Source organism: Galeopterus variegatus, unplaced genomic scaffold (assembly GCF_000696425.1).
Source record: "Galeopterus variegatus unplaced genomic scaffold, G_variegatus-3.0.2 Scaffold8472, whole genome shotgun sequence".
NCBI classification, from domain to species: Eukaryota; Metazoa; Chordata; class Mammalia; order Dermoptera; family Cynocephalidae; genus Galeopterus; species Galeopterus variegatus.
Genome location: NW_007734583.1, coordinates 17,638 through 35,926, shown reverse-complemented (window position 1 = coordinate 35,926; position 18,289 = coordinate 17,638). Strand labels below are relative to the sequence as shown.

At 43.7% G+C, this 18,289-nt stretch overlaps 1 protein-coding gene across 1 annotated transcript in view; it reads right to left on the bottom strand.

The window, feature by feature from the left end:
- Positions 1–5,888: 5,888 nt before the first annotated feature.
- Positions 5,889–18,289, bottom strand: part of CINP (cyclin-dependent kinase 2 interacting protein) — a 13,436-nt gene continuing 1,035 nt past the window's right edge. The window contains exons 2-5 of the mRNA XM_008592920.1: positions 15,115–15,283; positions 13,431–13,563; positions 7,752–7,881; positions 5,889–6,589 (exon numbers count right to left, since the gene is read on the bottom strand). Coding sequence (XP_008591142.1) covers positions 6,387–6,589; positions 7,752–7,881; positions 13,431–13,563; positions 15,115–15,283 — 635 coding nt within the window. The 3' untranslated portion in view covers positions 5,889–6,386. The remainder of the gene's footprint in view (positions 6,590–7,751; positions 7,882–13,430; positions 13,564–15,114; positions 15,284–18,289) is intronic.

Genomic DNA, 18,289 nt, shown 5'->3' with positions numbered 1-18,289 from the left:
TGGAAATTTCCTTTTCTCATAAGGACCTTTGTTTTGTATTCATAGTACTTATAATTTAAAATACTCAGATTAGGAGCAGGAGCAAAGAGATTTTAGAGCACAGACCCAGGGACAAGCACCACCTGAGTGACTCCCACAGGGTGGCCAGTGTGGGGCTTTGATGAGGACATGTGTTGTCAGCATTTATCATGGTACCTAGCACCTAGTCCATGCCCAGTCATTGTTAATTGTTACCAAATGTGATGAAAGAAAATTCTCTTTTTTTCTGCATTCCCTGGAAAGCACGACGGGCCTGCAGCCTGGTGGGGCACCCATGGCACTGCAGCCCCGGCACCTACCAAGTGGTCGTGGGAGTGGGGACAGAAAGGGACCACGGGAGAGTGGATCTTTCATGCCCTCTTAGGCACTTTTTTCTTTTTCTTTTTTCAATTTTATTTATATTTATTTTGGGGGGGTACAGTATGTTATTTCAATACATGCATATACTGCAAGGCACGTTTTTTAAAATAAATTTTTATTTTCAGCCAAGTATGGCATGCACATAGTTTAAAACATCAAATACTGCTACAGGGCCTGTGATGAGCAACGGCAGGCCCCAACCTCAGCCCTCTATTCCTGCAGTCCCCTCAGCCAGAGCACCTGCTTTCTTCCTTCCTAGTTACTTACCTCCGGGTTCCGAATTATGTCTGGATTGCGACTCTCTTGATTTATTCATATTAGGTGCTATCAGTGAACTAACTGTTGTGAGATCTGAGCATGTGGCTCCTGTGCCTCCCTGACCCTCACTTCTGTTATAGTTAATTCACAAATTGTTATTAAGTCCATATTGAATGCTTACATTGCTGAGCCTTATTGGTGTGCTATGATGACTTTTTCTTTCTTGTAAGCTTTTATTTTTTCTAGAAATAATTGCTTCCCCCCCCCATTTGCTTAGTTTACTTTTTTTTTTTTTTCCTTTTTGTCTTTTTTCGTGACCGGTAACGGGATCGCAACCCTCAGTGTCGTGCCCGTACCGCGACCGGCAACGGGATCGCAACCCTCGGTGTTGTGCCCGCACCATGCTCAACCAGTGAGCGGGCCGGTCTCTATATGGGATCCGAACCCTCGGCGGGAGCGCTGCTGCACTCCCAAGTGCTGCACTCTACCGAGTGCGCCACCGGGCTGGCCCTTAGTTTACTTTTTTGCTGCTTGATTTTATTTTTAACAAAATCATACATGCATGTAGTTTTAAGTGTCAATTCTCTAAGACTTGTTTTACAAAAGAGAGCAGCCCGTCCCCTTCCTCTCCTTGAGGTAACCACCTTCAAGGCTTTTAAGCTGTCTCTTGGCATTTCTGTCTACATCACTAAATCAAGCTTACTGTCACTTCTTGGTTTTTCGGTTTCAGGCATCATTTATTGACTTATTCCATAACACATTCCATGCTACCCCTGTTGCCATCACTGCCACCCATGGGCACATTTCCCTTCCTCCCTCTTACTAGGATGTCAGCTGGCTGCTTAGAGGTAACAGGGATAACGGTGACTTAAATCAGAACTTTATTTCTCTCTCAAGTAAAAGCATGAGCCGGCAGGCATTCGGGAAGTCAGGTGGCTTTGCCGTGGAGATGTTCCAGGCCCAGGTTGCTTCCTCACCCCCTAGGGTGGCCCTTATCCCCAGAGCTGAAGAAGGTTCACCGCCCTCACGTGTCTGCTCCATCCCCCAGGAGGTGAGAGGGCAGGAGGAGCACACATGACTGAAGGGCCATGATCTAGAAGTTGCACACACGGCCTTGGCTCACATCTCATTAGTCATGTGGCTACACCTGACTGCAAAGTAGACTGAAAGTAGATTTCAGAATCTACTTGTAAGCTGGCAGCCACATGTCAGCTAAAACTAAAATGAGACGAAGCAGCAGTACAGGACAACCTGCAGTCTGCCAGACCGCATCTCCCAGTATGGTTAAAATGGTCGTGGGTCAGTTGAGAGGCTGTAGTAGCAGCTCTAAGTCCTCAGCAGGTCAAAACAACGAAGGTGCATCAGTTTCTTGCTCATGCAACAAGTCCCTCACAGGTTGGTGGGAGGGCCCGGCTTATCACGGCCAGGCTGGGGAACACAGTCGGCCAAGGCAGCCACATCTCAAAACACCAGTGGGGGCCATGCCAGAGGAAGAGAGCTCCAGGAGAGTTCAAACCCACTGGGAAATGCTCTTCTCACAACTCAGTGGTCAGAACTAGCCACATGGTCTCACGCAACCACAAGGGAATTGGAAGTGAAGGCTTTCCATGGGCCTGGAAGGCAGGACACCAGGAATGCCTGGTGAACAGCAGCAATGGCTGCTTAGGTTGGTCTGATCAACAGTTGGGGTCACATTATTATGGCATGCAAATGCTGTTGCCAGGTGAGCTGTGTGTGGTACACTGTGATTTTGAGTTTCCTGGAGTTATATATATTCTTAGTTTTTAAAAAATAAGCTTATCATGAAAACCCTTCCCCCAGTCCTGCTCTGTTTTTGTGGATTTCTACCTTTTAAGATTTTTTTACTGTCAGTTGGCAGAGTCCTAGAGGTAGAGGACATAACCGCGAGATCCACGCACTGTTTAACTAGAAGGCCCATATTCACCTCTGCCTACTTCATTGTTCCTTCCAGACAGAAACTGCTCTGCAGAGTCATTATTTTTGTTCTTCACTTAAATCTTTTACTTTTGTTTGTCCTTAGCAGTATTGATCCTTCCCATTAGTTCTCCTGAGTAACTTGCTGACAGGTGTCCAGGGAGTGCGTCATCCAGAACACATGAGATGTCCTAGAAGGCCTGTTTGTGGTACTAAATCCTTCAGTGTCCCCTCTGAAGAGTGTTTATTCTTTTTTTGTGAGGGGGCGTGGCTGGCCGGTACAGGGCTCCAAACCCTTGACCTTGATGTTATAACACCGTGATCTAACCAACCGAGCTAACTGGCCTGCCCAGAGGAGTATTTATTCGTTAAGTACCCCCCCGCCCCCCAAACACAAACCTGACAGCCGGCCAGTGGGCCTCAGGCGCCCAGGTGGGCAGCTGGTGAGTGCAGCTTCCTGGGCCCTGTCCTGCCCATCTGCCTCTGTTCTGATTCCAGCAGCCTGCTGCTTAAGTGAGCAGGGAGACCATAGCGGAACAACACCATTCCCGACAAATGCTCACCATGAGGTTTCCAGACTACAGGACGTCTGGTTGTCTACTTTTATGATGGTTAGCTTTTAATAAATGCAGCAAAGGCAGAGGGAAGAGAAATCCTAAGAAACATTACCGTTAAATGCTTTTGGGCTTCCAGTCAAGATGGTGGAATAGACTGTCCCCAGCATCACTCTCTCCCACAAATCAACAAATTTACAGCTATTAAAAAGTAATGACAACCAAGCAGGGGCCTCTAGAGCTCAGGAGAAGAGGAGGAGAGACATACGGAGTTCATGAAGGCAGGAAAAGCCACAATGAGGGAAAGGACCGCTCCCAGCATTTCAAGCCCCAGCTGCTTCAAGGCTGGAGCTGGTGAGTGCGTGGAGCAAGAGCTGGCAAAAGCCGCTGCTGTGCCTATCCTGTGAAGTTGCTTGGAGGTGGCAGGGGAGAAGAGGGCCTTGGTGTCCTCCAGGCCAGTAGACCATTAACAGGGTTCACGTAGACCCACACAGGAGCAAGGAGCCACAGACAACTGAAAAAAGGAGCCACTCAGAGGCCAGTGAGTCATTTCAAGGGATCAGCACATGGCCCGTCCCATGGGAAGTGTTTGGAGTGTGGGTGGTGGTGGAAATGGGCCACTGGGGCACAGCATGGACAGCTGATCCCCTCAGTGTAGACTGGTCAGGAATATAGAACTGTAGGGGGTGCAGTCTGCTGAAGAGACTGAGGCCCAGACTAGAGTTTACACACAACCCAGGTGCACCAGACCTCACGAGACCCAGAAGTGCTTACAAGGTCAACAGTTAAAACCTGAGCTGCAAAAAAGCCTTCCCCAGAGAAGCAGCAGCAAAACAGCAATTTAGTTCAACCACAGGGCTCAAGTACTGATCCCCACAGGAAGTTCCCCCATTTTGGAAGTAAGCAAAGGACAAGAAATTAGTTCCAGTGCAGAGTTTAAGTGGTGGGGGCAGCTAATAATCCAACACAGAACTGAAAGAAAAAAACAAAATATATCCACAGATCAGTGACAAAGTTCTGATATTCACCAGTAAAGGTCTAATACCTCCAAAAAACACCTATAAAACCTAGAAGGATTGGAAGCCCTCTGAGCTCCCAAGCTGGGGAGGGGGGGAGGGCCAAGGGCCTCAGCCATGCCCCCCCACATCTGCAACCAGCCCAGCAACAACCACCTAGCTGCCACCAGAAATACCCTGGGCTCCCAAGCTGGGGTGGTGGGGTGCCAAGGGCTTCAGCCACAACCCCCTGACATCTGTATCCAGCCTAGCAACAACCAAGCCACCGCTAGGAGCACCCTGGTCTACCCTGCTGGAATGAGGGGGGTGCCACGGGCCTAGACCATGCGCTCCCTTCTTCCTCTTCCTCCCACCCTATTTCCCTCCCCCTTTCCCTCTCCCTCTCCCCCTGCAACTGCTCCACATCTTAGAATGTAAAAAAATATTAATAAATAAAATAAATTTCAAAAATAAATAGATAAATGCTTTTGATATGTTAGTTTGCACAGTGAGAAATCCTAACTTTCTCTCAAGATACAAGGGTACTTCAAAAGGTTCATGGAAAGATTTGTATTATCTTCAATTCTATTTTTCCACAAACTTTTTTTTTTTTTTTTAAAGACGACCGGTAAGGGGATCTCAACCCTTGGTTTGGTGTTGTCAGCACCACACTCAGCCAGTGAGCCAACCGGCCATCCCTATATAGGATCTGAACCCGTGGCCTTGGTGTTATCAGCACCACACTCTCCTGAGTGAGCCACGGGCCAGCCCCATTTTTCCACAAACTTAAAAAAAATTTTTTTCTTCTCATTATTGGCCATGAATGACGTTAAGAATCCCAGAAACTTTTTAAAGTACCCTCATCCATCCCTGTAATATACAGTCTTATTTTTGGCAAATTCTTCATTTCTCTGGGAAGCCCTTGTTTGTAGGAACCTAGAACTTCAGTTTTATAGGGCTACACTCTATCACATAGCATGAGGTTTCTTAGACTTCTTTTTCTGGGGAGCAATGGCAGGATTGAAACCCCCCAGGTTATTGTGTGATATCAACGTGACACTACTGCATGTGTTGTACTATAAGTCTGTTGTCCTTCCTGGTCCAGAAGTCTCTTTAGAAGATTTTATATCTGATTTGTTTTTGAGCTCTAGTTCTGAGCACAGGGCTGAGCATGTAAGTGCTTGGCAAAAAAATGAATAAAAAGAAAATAGAGGCTGGGGGCTACACCTACAGTCTCAGTAAATCAGGATGGACGAAAAGAAAGCAAATCTGGGGACTGTCATTTACTAGCTCATAAACTTGGACAACCACATGCCTGCCTCTGGGCCTGTTTTCTCATCTGTAAAAAAAATGGAGCAGGAGTTAGTAATAATAGTTTTCTGAAGTCCTCCTGGCTATAAATTCGACACATGTAAGTTCTTTAATAGTGAATTAATGTTAACAGTCTTGATAAACTTATCTAAATAGTACTTTAATAGTTAAACATACCAAAGGCTAAAATGACACAATTAAAAACTATTATTTAGGGCCGCCCGGTGGCGCACTGGAGAGTGCGCCACTTGGGAGTGCAGCGGTGCTCCCGCCGAGGGTTCGGATCCCATGTGGAGACTGGTTCCCGCTCACTGGCTGAGCGCGGTGCAGGCGCAACACGGAGGGTTGCGATCCCGTTGCTGGTCCCCAGTACGGGCGCGACACCGAGGGTTGCGATCCCGTTACCGGTCAGTAAAAAAGACAAAAAGGAAAAAAAAACAAAAACTATTATTTATTAAATATCACTACGTATATAGTTTGGGATCAGAGAATTTATTAAAAAGGCAAACACAAATGAAGAAACCATATAACAAGTGATACAACAGAAAAGAACAGTTGCAAGGAGATGTGGTACCTGAGCATTCTCCCCACACCCTCGGTTTTGGCCAGCCTCTTCAGTCTGTTTCATCGCTGTTACCTTTTGTTATTCTAGCATAATACATTAACCATGGAAATGCTTGCAAATATTGCTGGACTATAGGATTCGTGTCAGAAGAATGCCATGAAAGCTGCTTTATTGGGCCTAGCATGTCCTGGTGAAATGATCCAGCCTGGAAGACCCTAAGAAGGATGGTGGGTGGCCATGCCACAGCAAAGGGTCTAATCCTTGGGCATGGCACTGGATCCTACTCAGGGGACTGTCCACCTAGGAGAGACGGGAGAAGCCAGTGCCTGGAGCCTGGAGGTGGAGCTCACGAGAAGCTGTTTGGGGAGGTCACAGTGCTCGGTGGCCTGTTTCGAGCAGCATGCTTTCCAGATGCAGCTGGCTGTCACTCTCCAGGTAGGGCTGGTGCAGCCACATTGACAAGTAGCTCAGAATGAGGTCGTGGTCCACAGTGTGTGCCAGCTCTTCAACCACAGTGCGCTTCAGGAGGAGCTCCTTCCTGTACATGTCAGAGAGTTTCTGGGAAACCTCATCTGAAACGAACGCAAGTCTCCCCTTAACAGTAGTAATTCAAGGAAGTTCTCTTGACTCAGATGAACCACACTTTTAAAAGCTCCTTGTTAAAAACCAGAATCAGCAACAACACTGAGATGAAAATACCAGAGGGATGTTTATCACTCTGAGCGGTGTAGATTAGTACAATTAGATAACGTGGTCAATAGCATGAAATCACAAAAAAAGCATAACCTTTCTACCTAACCCTTAAGTGACCTGCAATGATTATAAATAGGAGATTCACTTCAAACTGACAACATTTCCTTTTTTCTTTTTCCTTGGGTAGCTGGCCGGTACAGGGATCTGAAACATTGACCTTGGTATTATAACACTGTGCTCAAACTGACAATATTTCAATAACACATTATACTAGGTGATTTTACCCTTTTCTCCCTTATTTAAAAAGCAATGTCAGGGCTGGCTGGTTAGCTCATTTGGTTAGAGTGTGGTGCTGGTAACACCAAGGTCAAGGGTTCAGACCCCCGTACTAACCATGAGTTTGGGTGCAGTGACCTCAATTTATTTTTTAATTAAAACAGGAGGGCTGGCTGGTTACCTCAGTTGGTTAGAGCGCAGCCTTATAATACCAAGGTCACTGGCGTGGATCCTTGTACTGGCCAGTGCCAAAACAAAACAGAGGTTTGTGAGAAATTGCTAAAGGGTCACAAAAATGATTACATTGTGTAAAGTTGAATGTGTTAATTACTCTGATTTGAGCATCAGATATTACTCACAGGTACTGATTTTCAATGCTGTACCCCACAGATATGTACAATCAACTATGTTTCAATAAAAAAAAAAAAAACCTTTCTTCATTAAAAAAAAAAAAAGAAAGAAGAAAATATATATATATAGCCTCCACAGAGGAGGTGGAATTCATTCTACCCATTGTTTTAAAGGGCTAATAATGGCAACTTGCTTCATGGGTCTCTAATTATGTTTAATAGTCTCTGCTGATGATTAGCTAATTAAAGCCAAGAAGAAATGCTCATTTTAAAATCCTGTCTACTTTCCTCCCCATGATCCTCTTGTGTTGAATTTCAAGGCATTGCCGGCTTCTTCAAGTACCAGATCTAAATGATACTAAATGCTCTTATAACCACTACCCTCCTGGAAATCAACTCAGAAAGAACTACTTACAGAAATGGGTTGTGGGCCACGTGTGAAACAGAGGGGGTCGTTTACTCTCCTCCCCATAATGGTAATTTTCTAGTTCACAAATTCCCTTGGTAGTTGAAGACAGCTTTTCCATTTTCACCTGTATTTTGGTCTGAAAAGATATTAATTTGGTATATGAGAACATTATTTGAAATCTCCAGTCTCAGATTCAATAACTATAAAATTTCAAAGCTAAGAAGTATAAGTCTGTTGGGACTAAAATTCCAATAACTAAACATTGTTAACTCCATGTACAGCAAATTTCCAGGGAGATGGAGGCAGACAGTTGTCATGATTTCATTAATTTGGATTACTTAGGTAATAAACTCCAGATTTCCAGTCCTGGAGAAGATAAAGCTTGCTGAGTCCTACTTCACTAAGATTTCTGAACAGCACTGATTATTTTCACTCCAAAGACCTGGATGAGTCCCGAGGCAGGCTCTTGCTGCTTTTATGGAATGAAAGATAGGAGAAAAGGCATTAAATGAACTCATTTCTGACTCTCTTTTATTAACTGCCTTTGAGCTTCCTGAAACCTCTTTGAGCCTTGGTTTCCTCATTTATAAAATGGTGATAGTAAAAGGCAGCCCTTCACACCTCACACGGGAAGGAAATGATGACAGCGTGACACTGACGGTGCCTCCTAACACTGTCCCCAGCCCCACTGTGCACACGAGGCAGCACAGAGTGGGTCTAATGAAGTGCTGACTTTCACAGGGTGGCGAGGAGGATTCAGTGTGTTAGTATTTGTGAAGCATCTTGTTGGAGTTATATAAGGGTTTGTTTAAAATAAGTGAGTGAAGTAACTAGGATTTCAGATTTAACTGGCATAGGTCTAGTAAGATAAAATTTCTAACTCCTAAGAATAGTTAACTTTATGTACGTGGGAGAGGATAAGAAAAGGTATATACATCATAAAAATCTTAATTCTTTGCCCTTGATCCTTCCAACCACCCTCTGATGACATCTGAAGTGGCACGCACTAAATTTAGCTAACATTAATTTTTAAGGGACTCTACTCCTTTCTCAAATCTTTTTAGGTTCGATATTTCACTTGGCCCAACCCCAAGAGGCAGGACTCATTTCCGTTTTACAGCTGGGGAAATTGCTCAAGGTTGAGCTCGGGAAGGATGAGGCCAGAACTTGACACCATGCCTTCTGACCCCCAGTCTTTTGACACCCAGTCCTCTGCTCTGTCCTTTGCATGCTGCAGCAGCTTCCTGTTGCCACCTGACTGGAGAAAATACACTCAGTTTCCCCCACTATACGTTCACAACACACTTCTGATGCCAGATATGTGAGGATTTCTCCCTACTAGCAAGCAAGCCAGCAGTTCTGCAGTAGACACCAGCTGGGTGTCCTCTAATTCAATTCAATTCTGACACTATCTACCTGAAGACAGTGTCAGATTCCTCAGGCTGAGGGCTTGGTCCCCAACACTGCTCCCCACTTCAGATGCCATATGCAAGCCCCAGATTATTTTACCTGTGCTTCTACCAACCAGCTTTAAATCAGGGTTCCAATAACCCCCTCCTTGGATTCGACTGATTTGCTGAGCAGCTCACAGAACTCAGGGGAACACTTACATTTACCCATTTATCATAAAGGATACTACAAAGGATACAAATGAAGAGATGCATAGGGAGAGGCTTGGGGGAAGGGGCATGGAGCTTCCATGCCCTCCCTGGGCGCCACCCTCCAGGAACGACCACATGTGTACCTATCCAGAAGCTCCCCGAACCATGTGCTCTTGGGTTTTTATGGAAGCTTCATTACGTAGGCATGACTGAAGCACGGACAACCATGTAGAAATGTGACTGGACAAAAAGGGTCTGCTCTGACACTAACAGCCTGGCTGGGGAAACTCAGCAAGGCCTGTGTGTTCAGGTTCTTCTCTGCCTCTCTGTGTGGCATTTCTTCGTCCCGGGTATGAGGAAGGACCCCTTCTGGAACAGGATACTTACGGCCTACAATCACGTAAGTTAGGTCAGAGAATTTCTTTATGGCCAGTTCCAAGACCGAAAGGTGGGGGAAAGTTTAGAACAAGCCAAGAACCATGGATGAAACCAAAATATACATATCATAATATCATACCACCTAATTCTAAGAAAAGTTTATAAAGATCAGGAGAGCAAGGAAAATCCTGGAGGCTCAGTTCTGTAGCTCAGCCATCAATAAACAAGGTTATGTATGTGTGTTCAGCCCTGAAATGAACGCGTGTGCACAGCAGCCCACACTTATATTTCCACAGTGGTGGTCTCCTCCCACAGCTAACATAGACCACACCATGAAATGTCAGTCCGACTTAGGGGAAGGGCTGCATTGAACACCCAAGCAAGATCAAATTTGTTAAAGACACTTAAAGCCAAGTCTGGGAAACCATTCTTTCTAAAGGCTAGAGGAAAATAGGAAAAATAATATTAATATCTTTACAACACCAACTTTTGGTTGTGAATGTAGAATGAGAACTTAGTTCCAAACCACTTTAAAATAGAGTAAATTCACTGGAACAGAGAACTTCTTTTTTTCCCCCAGGCTAGGAGTTTATTGGCACAAGCAGTGTGGCAGAGGCACAGGTACAGAACCTAGCCCCTGGAGCAGAGCACTTCTAACCTGACGGCTAGCATGCAGATCTTGGTTTCTAACTGGATTCTTCAATAAAAGGAATCAGGGCTCCTTGAAGAAATGCCTGATTCTAGGCCTAAGGCAGGAAATACCCAAGGTGAATCTGGAGCATCCTTTAGTGCCAGAAATTAAGGAAGTATTCAAAAAACCCAAAATCACAATCTTACAATGAAGAGTACGTCAAAGGGACAGAGGAGCCAACTGAACTCCCAATGGTCAAAGTGGGAATAATTTGAGCAACAAAATAAAGTAGATCTAGGGCCGACCCCGTGGCTCACTCAGGAGAGTGTGGCGCTGGGAGCACCGAGGCCGCAGGTTTGGATCCTACATAAGGATGGCTGGTGCACTCACTGGCTGAGCGCAGTGCGGGCGACACCAAGCCAAGGGTTACGATCCACTTACTGGTCACAAAAAATAAATAAATAAAATAAAGTAGATCTAGATTATAACCCAAAGTATAAAATAAATATCCAAGAGTCCAGTCTGCTATAAATGAATGATTGAAAAATTAACAAATGGGGGAGAAGAGACAAATCTCCCATGCATTAGAATTCCAAATGGGCTGTCTGGCTAGCTCAGTTGGTTAGCGCGCAGCCTTGTAACAACAAAGTCATGGGTTTGGAGCTCCGGACTGAGCAGCTGCCAAAAAAAAAAAAGAATTCCAAATAATTTATATAGATTCTCCACCCTTAAGTGTGGGCTGTGCCTAGTGACTTCCTTTCAAGGAGGACAGTATGAAAGGGGGAGAAAGAGCCACTTTACAATGGAGAAACCTGACAAACACCGTCTCATTCAGGTGATCGATGTCAACATCAACAGTGAAAGTCATGATGACAGTGTCTGTGTGACATGACAAGGCACTTTACCTCTGTGGTCTTTCTCCTCAAAATCCACAACCCCAGTCTAATCATGAGGAAAATATCAAAAAAAAAAATCCCAACTGAGGGACATTCTGCCTGACCAGGACAAAATACCTGATCTGACCAGCATTCCTCAACACTGCCAAAGTCTGAGTGTCACAGCCAAGAGGAGCCTAAGGAGACATGGCAACTAACTGTCATGTGGTGTCTTGGATGGGATCCTGGGACAGAAAGAGGACATTAAGAAAAAAACTGGGGAAATCTGAATAAACTACAGTGTCTAGTTAATAACGACATATCAATCTTGGTTCACTAATTGTAACATATGTACTGTACAAACGTATGAGACTGGGTGTGGGGTGAGGACAGTTTATGGGAACTCTACTATCTGCTCAACTTTTCTGTAAAGATGAAACTGTCCTAAAAAATGAAGTCTACTAATTAAAAAAGCACACAGCTCAGTTGGTTAGAGCATGGTGTTATAACACCAAGGTCAAGGGTTCAGATCCCTCTACAGGCCAGCTGCCAAAATAAATAAATAAATAATAAAAATACACACAGGCTTTGTCTAATGATCTCGGGAACTTAGCCTACCATGAGCACGCAATCAGCTAAAAAAAAAAAGAAAAAAGAAAAAGGACATAAACCTCAAAAGTCCTGAAGTCAGTACTGTATTTCAATCATAAAGAAAAGGCTAAATTACAAAAATGTCTTAATGCGTCTTTTTCTCATTTTAGTTTTTCTGAAACCACACAATTGGTACGACATTTAATAAGAGTAGTGTTTCTTTCTTGAAATGTTCTTTTAAACCTATAGTCTAACTTATAATAGGTAGACTCCCAAATTTGAGGAAGTGGTAACTTGAAGAAATACAACTATGTTTCAGCATATTTCTGTTTAAAAAGGCAAGGAAGCATGTAAAGCATTATAAACATTTCCATCAGAAAAAGGTTAAAATATAAAGATTTTATATGTTTGTGGGTAAGCTTTAGTTATCCAAGTTCAAATATGTACAAAACCTTAAATCCTGTGCTTGGCAAAGGGATGAGGTGCTGTTATACCCACATTTGGTGGCCAGTATGGTGGGTATTGAAATTTGGTCATTAGTTCATTAAACAAACATTTTAGTCTCTTATGTGCTATATTAAGGGTGGGGAAACTACGCTCATAGGCCAAATCTGGCCCATACCCTATTTTTGTATGACCTGCAAGCTAAGAATGGTTTTTACATTTTTAAATGGTTGGAAAAAAAACTCAGAATAATATTTTGTGACAAATGAAATTCAAATTTCAGTGTCCATAAATAAAGTTTTACTGGAACACAGCCACGTCCATTCACGTATGTATTGTCTGTGGCTGCTTTAGCCCTACATGATGGAGTTTAGTTGCAATGGAAACTGGCCCACAAACCCTAAAATATTTACCATGTGGAGCCCAGGAAGTGGGTGAAATGGCCCCTGACAACATACAGGATAGGAAGAGTGACTGTCTGGGACAACATCTTAGGAACATCAAGATTTGTGGGGTAGGGCCGGCCCGGTGGCGCACTGCTACAGTGCGCCGCTTGGGAGCGCGGCGGCACTCCCGCCGAGGGTTCGGATCCCACATACAGACTGGTTCCCGCTCACTGGCTGGGCGAGGGGCAGGCGCAGTACCGAGGGTTGCGATCCCGTTGCCGGTCCCGGTCCGGTACGGGCGCGACACTGAGGGTTGTGATCCATTGCCGGACACGAAAAAAGACAAAAAGGAAAAAAAAAAAAAAAGATTTGTGGGGTAGGGCCGGCCCGGTGGCGCACTGCTACAGTGCGCCGCTTGGGAGCGCGGCGGCACTCCCGCCGAGGGTTCGGATCCCACATACAGACTGGTTGGTTCCCACTCACTGGCTGGGCGAGGTGCAGGCGCAGTACCGAGGGTTGCGATCCCGTTGCCGGTCCCGGTCCGGTACGGGCGCGACACTGAGGGTTGTGATCCATTGCCGGACACGAAAAAAGACAAAAAGGAAAAAAAAAAAAAAAAAGATTTGTGGGGTAGGTAGAGGCAGAGAGGTTCAGAGGAGGCTGAGGACAAGGAAGGAATTTCCAACAGTGTCGCAACTGCCAGTGGTCAAGCTAACTCCAAGAACATCCCTCGGATTCAGTGACAATGACCACAGGTGGCCAGCACATTTAGTTCTTACCAACGCTTCCAAGGTGGCCCGCAATTCCTCACACAGTGTCTCGAGTTCCTTATTATATTCCGGATACATCTTTTCTTCATTTTCATTGGAAGCTGCTGGGCTGCTGTTCTCTAATTCTATCTTGTCTTTATTCCTGGACAAAACAGAAAATAATGGGTACAAAATATACTCTTTAAGCTCACTTCATTTTGTTATAATAAATCCTAGATAACTCAATATCCACATAATGACATCAGGCATTTTGCATAAGCATTGTTTTTTCATATCATTATAATACAAATTTAGTTATTATTTATATTATACAATAAATATGTCCATTGGTCACTCAATTTTACACTAGAGTAAGTCAATTAAATTCGGCTGTGTGGCATCTGTGGCCAAGGGCATAGTTCTGGGTGTACAGAGATGAATAAGACATGGATCATTTCCTCAAGGAGTTCAGAGTCTAAAAATGTATTTCTTAAACTGAAGTCTTTGACTCATGGGGCATGAAATTAATCTACTGGGGTTGCAATCATCATATAAGGAAAAAATTAAACATGAAAATAGATTTAAAATATCAAAGAGCACCTTACATAGTAAGGGTAAGAATTGCTTCATGGAACTTGCTGAGCACGATCCCACTGGGAAAAGGTGGCAGAGGCTGAAAGTACAAGATGTGTTTGAGGGAATTTCACAAGACAGTGGGTTGGCAAGAGCCAAGTGATAAGGCCAGGGAGTTAAGATTCTAGCCTGTATATAACTCCCTGGCCTTATCACTTGGCTCTATATATATATACTTTTTTTTTTTTTAAAGATGACCGGTAAGAGGATCTTAACCCTTGACTTGGTGTTGTCAGCACCACACTCTCCCAAGTGAGCCATGGGCCAGCCCTAGCCTGTATATTTTTAAATTATAACTTTGAGAAATTAAAATAAACAAACACACACATATATATGTATATATAAATAAAATAAAGCAAATCCTCCAATCAGAACTGGCATAAATATATATATCCTACAGCTTGCCTTTTTCTAGAGAACTTTTCCTATAGGGTTACAGCCTTTGGTTTAAAAAACATATTCCTAAGGGGGCTGATCAGTTAGCTCAGTTGGTTAGAGCATGGCAACACAAAACAGACTAAAACAATGTCCTTGCAACACCAAGGTCAAGGGTTCAGATCCCTATACAGGCCAGCCACCAAAAAAATAAAAAAACATACTCCTAGATTGTGAACTCTTTTAGGAAATGATGTATGTCTTACTCATCTTTGTACACCCAGCACTGTGCCCTAGAAGGATGCCACACGGCTGAAGTTAATTCTGCTAACAGTTTTGTCATAACTCCTTTGTCTTTTTTTAAAAAAAGAAATGCAACAGTATGAAGTCCCATTTACCTGCCACCCCAACACCCATTCTTCCTAGAAGTTACCAGTATCACGAATTGAGCCCATATCTTTCCAATCTATTTTTATAATTTTATATAGCTGTAACCATGAACAACGTAGTATAATTTTGTAGTTAAAATGTACATATACAGTTCATACTCACCTGAGTCCTTTTATCACTTGCGTTTTTTGCTTAATATTTTATTTTTTAATTTATTCATGTTGATAAATTCTCACCCTAAAAGGCTCACATGAAACTTCTGCCCAATCATTAAGGATGAACAGTTCAGAGCATGAAGAACTCTATATGTACTTACAATAAACTGATTTTCAGGTTGGCAATATTATTTGCAGTGGTAAAGCCTGCATCATTGAGGGTTTCCCATTTCAGTATTAAATTATGCCAATCAGCTGCATTGTCCTTAATTTTTCTTGCACTGACAGATAAGACAGGTTTTCTGGGCGTTACAATTCCAAGAGTCTTTGCTGATAGGGAGTATAAGAAACATAATTATTACAGAACACACGATCATAGTTGGAGGGCAAATGTCCTCCTAACTTTCAACAGTAAAACCATCTGAAATACTACATCAACAAGAAAAATAAATGGTGTGGAAACTAAGAAGTCTGCACAAACATGAAAGTTCCTGGAACAAGACAAAATCGATTTTTTTTTTCTTTTTACATTTTAAGACTCATCAGATACAACTGAGTCCTTTTCTGGCTTAATGGCTCCACAAAGTCTTTACTCAAGCACTTTGACCACTTTCAAAGGTTGGAAATAAGGCAAAGTTGTGACTTTCTGCCAAAACTTCAGTAGCTCCTATTACCCTTCCTACAGGATAATCTAGGCATCACTCCTTAGCACTCCCCCTATCTAGTCTCAGGCACTTTGATAAATGTGTTCAGAGCTTCGTGGCTCACTAGTGCTTGTCATTCCAAGACACTGAGAAGACTGGACATCAGAGATGCAGATGATCTCATTGCTGCTGCTGCTCTGCCTGGAACTCAGGAGGAAGTCCAAACTCCCTCGGGACCAGGCTACCCCTCTGCCTCAACTTATCTCAACCCCTCCTTTGAGCCTCCCTCAACCTCCAGTTAAAATGAACTACTGGCAACTCTTGAAAAGCTGAGCTGCCTTTGGGACTCTACAGTTCTCTTTGCTGGAAAGCTCCTTCCTTCTTCAGGCTAATGTCGCCCATCCTCGAAGACTCATTCAGATCCCAATACCTCTTGGAAGCAACCCCACATGACTAAGAGCCGACTCAGGCTGTTTGTTGTCCCCAGTCCTCTTGTCCCTCTCCCCTTCTCTACTTAGAACACTACAAAGGCCTGTCGTAAAGTCCCCTTGATGAAGCTAGGACACACACAGCTATACATGGTTTGGAGTCTAGACTCTGAAGACCACACTGTCTGGGTCTGAATTCTGGCTCTGCCACCTGTGAGATCTTTGACAAGTTAGTTAACTTCTTGGGGCCTCAATGTTTTCCTCTGTAAAACATGGATAAAAATACAGTTGACCTTTGAACAACTCAGGGATTAAGGGTACTGATCCCCCCTCCCCTCACAGTCAAAAATCCACATATAAATTTTGACTCCCCAAAACTTGACTACTAATAGTCTGCTATTGACTGGAAGCCTTACCAATAACATAAATAGTCGATTAACACATATTTTATGTTATATGTATTATACACTGTATTCTTACACTAAAGGTAGAAAAAATAAATGTTAAGAAAATCATAAAGAAAATACATTTACAGTACTGTACAGTATTTATTGAAAATAATCCACGTATAAGTGGACCAGTGCAGTTCAAACCCTGTTGTTCAAGGGTCAACTATAGTCTCCATTTTGTAGGGTTATTGAGATTAGATACTAGATGTGAAGCTGTGAGGGCCTGGCACATAGCAAGTATTCACATATTATCTGTTATCATAAAGGCCTCTATCACGTAAGGCTTGTCCATCACTTCTCCAGCTTCTCGCACTTGTCCTCTGTGCCTCAGTGCTAGCTCTGTACAAGTTCTGACTTTGATCTGGAATGTTTTTCTTGCCAGTGTGTGTCCCCTCTCACCTGGTTAACTCCTAATGTTCTTCAGGGCTCTGCTTTTAAGTATCATATTGATTTTCCATCTGTTCTCAAACAACTAACAAATATTTGCTGACTGCCTACAACATGCCAGGCACAGGGAATAAAGTGATTGAATGAGATAGCCCAAGACTGTTTTCATGGAATTATTTTCCAAAGGGGAGGTGGATAATAAGCAACTATATGACCACGATCAGTTCAGATCATAAGTGCCATGTAGAAAATGAAATGGGGTCTTGTGTTAGTGTGACTCCCTGAGAAGGTGTCATTTAGGCTGAGACCTGAATGCTGAGAAGCCAGAAGTGAGAGTTAGCAGCATGAGTGCTAATGTGAGAATGAGCTTGGTGAGTTTGAAAAACAGAACAAACAAACAAACAAAACACTGTGGCTAGAATGAAATGGAGAGGGAGCAGTGTGTGAGGAGGTGATCAGACGAGAACCGTATAGGCCAAGATAAGAAGTTTGGATTTATGGGCCGGCCTGTGGCTCACTTGGGAGAGTGCGGTGCTGATAACACCGAGGCCACGGGTTCGGATCCCTATATAGGGGTGGCCGGTTAGCTCACTTGGGAAAGCGTGGTGCTGACAACACCAAGTCAAGGGTTAAGATCCCCTTACTGGTTATCTTTTAAAAAAAAAAGTTTCGACTTATTCTAGGTACAATGGACAGTGAGCACAGGGCTTCCATTAGGGCAGTGATATGATCTGATTTAGGTTTTCAGAAAGTCATTTCCACAAAGAAGACTTCCTGGATCCTCTAGGTTGAGTTATGACTCGCTGCACTAGATATCTGGAACATCCTATACTTCTGTTATCACGACATTTAGCAGTGCAATGTATTCACTTGTTTAATGTTTAACTCCCTGCTACACTGTAAGTTCCACCGGGGTAGGAACTATGTCTGTCTTGTTCCCTCATACCCTTTGCACACAGTATGTGCTGAATAAAATATGTTCAATGGAGGAATAGCTCTTACCACTCGTACTATAATGTCTAAGGGTTTCTCTCCCCCAGTAGGAGCTCCTGAGAGGATCACATCTGATTCGTCATCTGTCTGCCCCACACCGAGCACATATTTAGGAACCAAAAACACAGCTCCGACGTCAAGAAACTCACAGGCTAGTAGGGAAAGAAAAACCTGTAACCAGAGTCACAGGACAGGGCAGAGTGAAGTACAGAGGCTGCTACGCATCTCTGAGACTCAGCTTCCCATCTGCAAAATGAAACCGACGTCCCTTCAAGGGGTCACTGTGAGGCTCACATGAGCTGATCCACGTAACGTACTTAGAACCCTAGTCGGCACACAGTGAGCACGCGCGGAACGATCGCTTTTATATAAACAAAACGATCTGCGGCTAGTAATTCTTTTTTTTTTTTTTTTTTTTTTTTTTTTTTTCTTGTC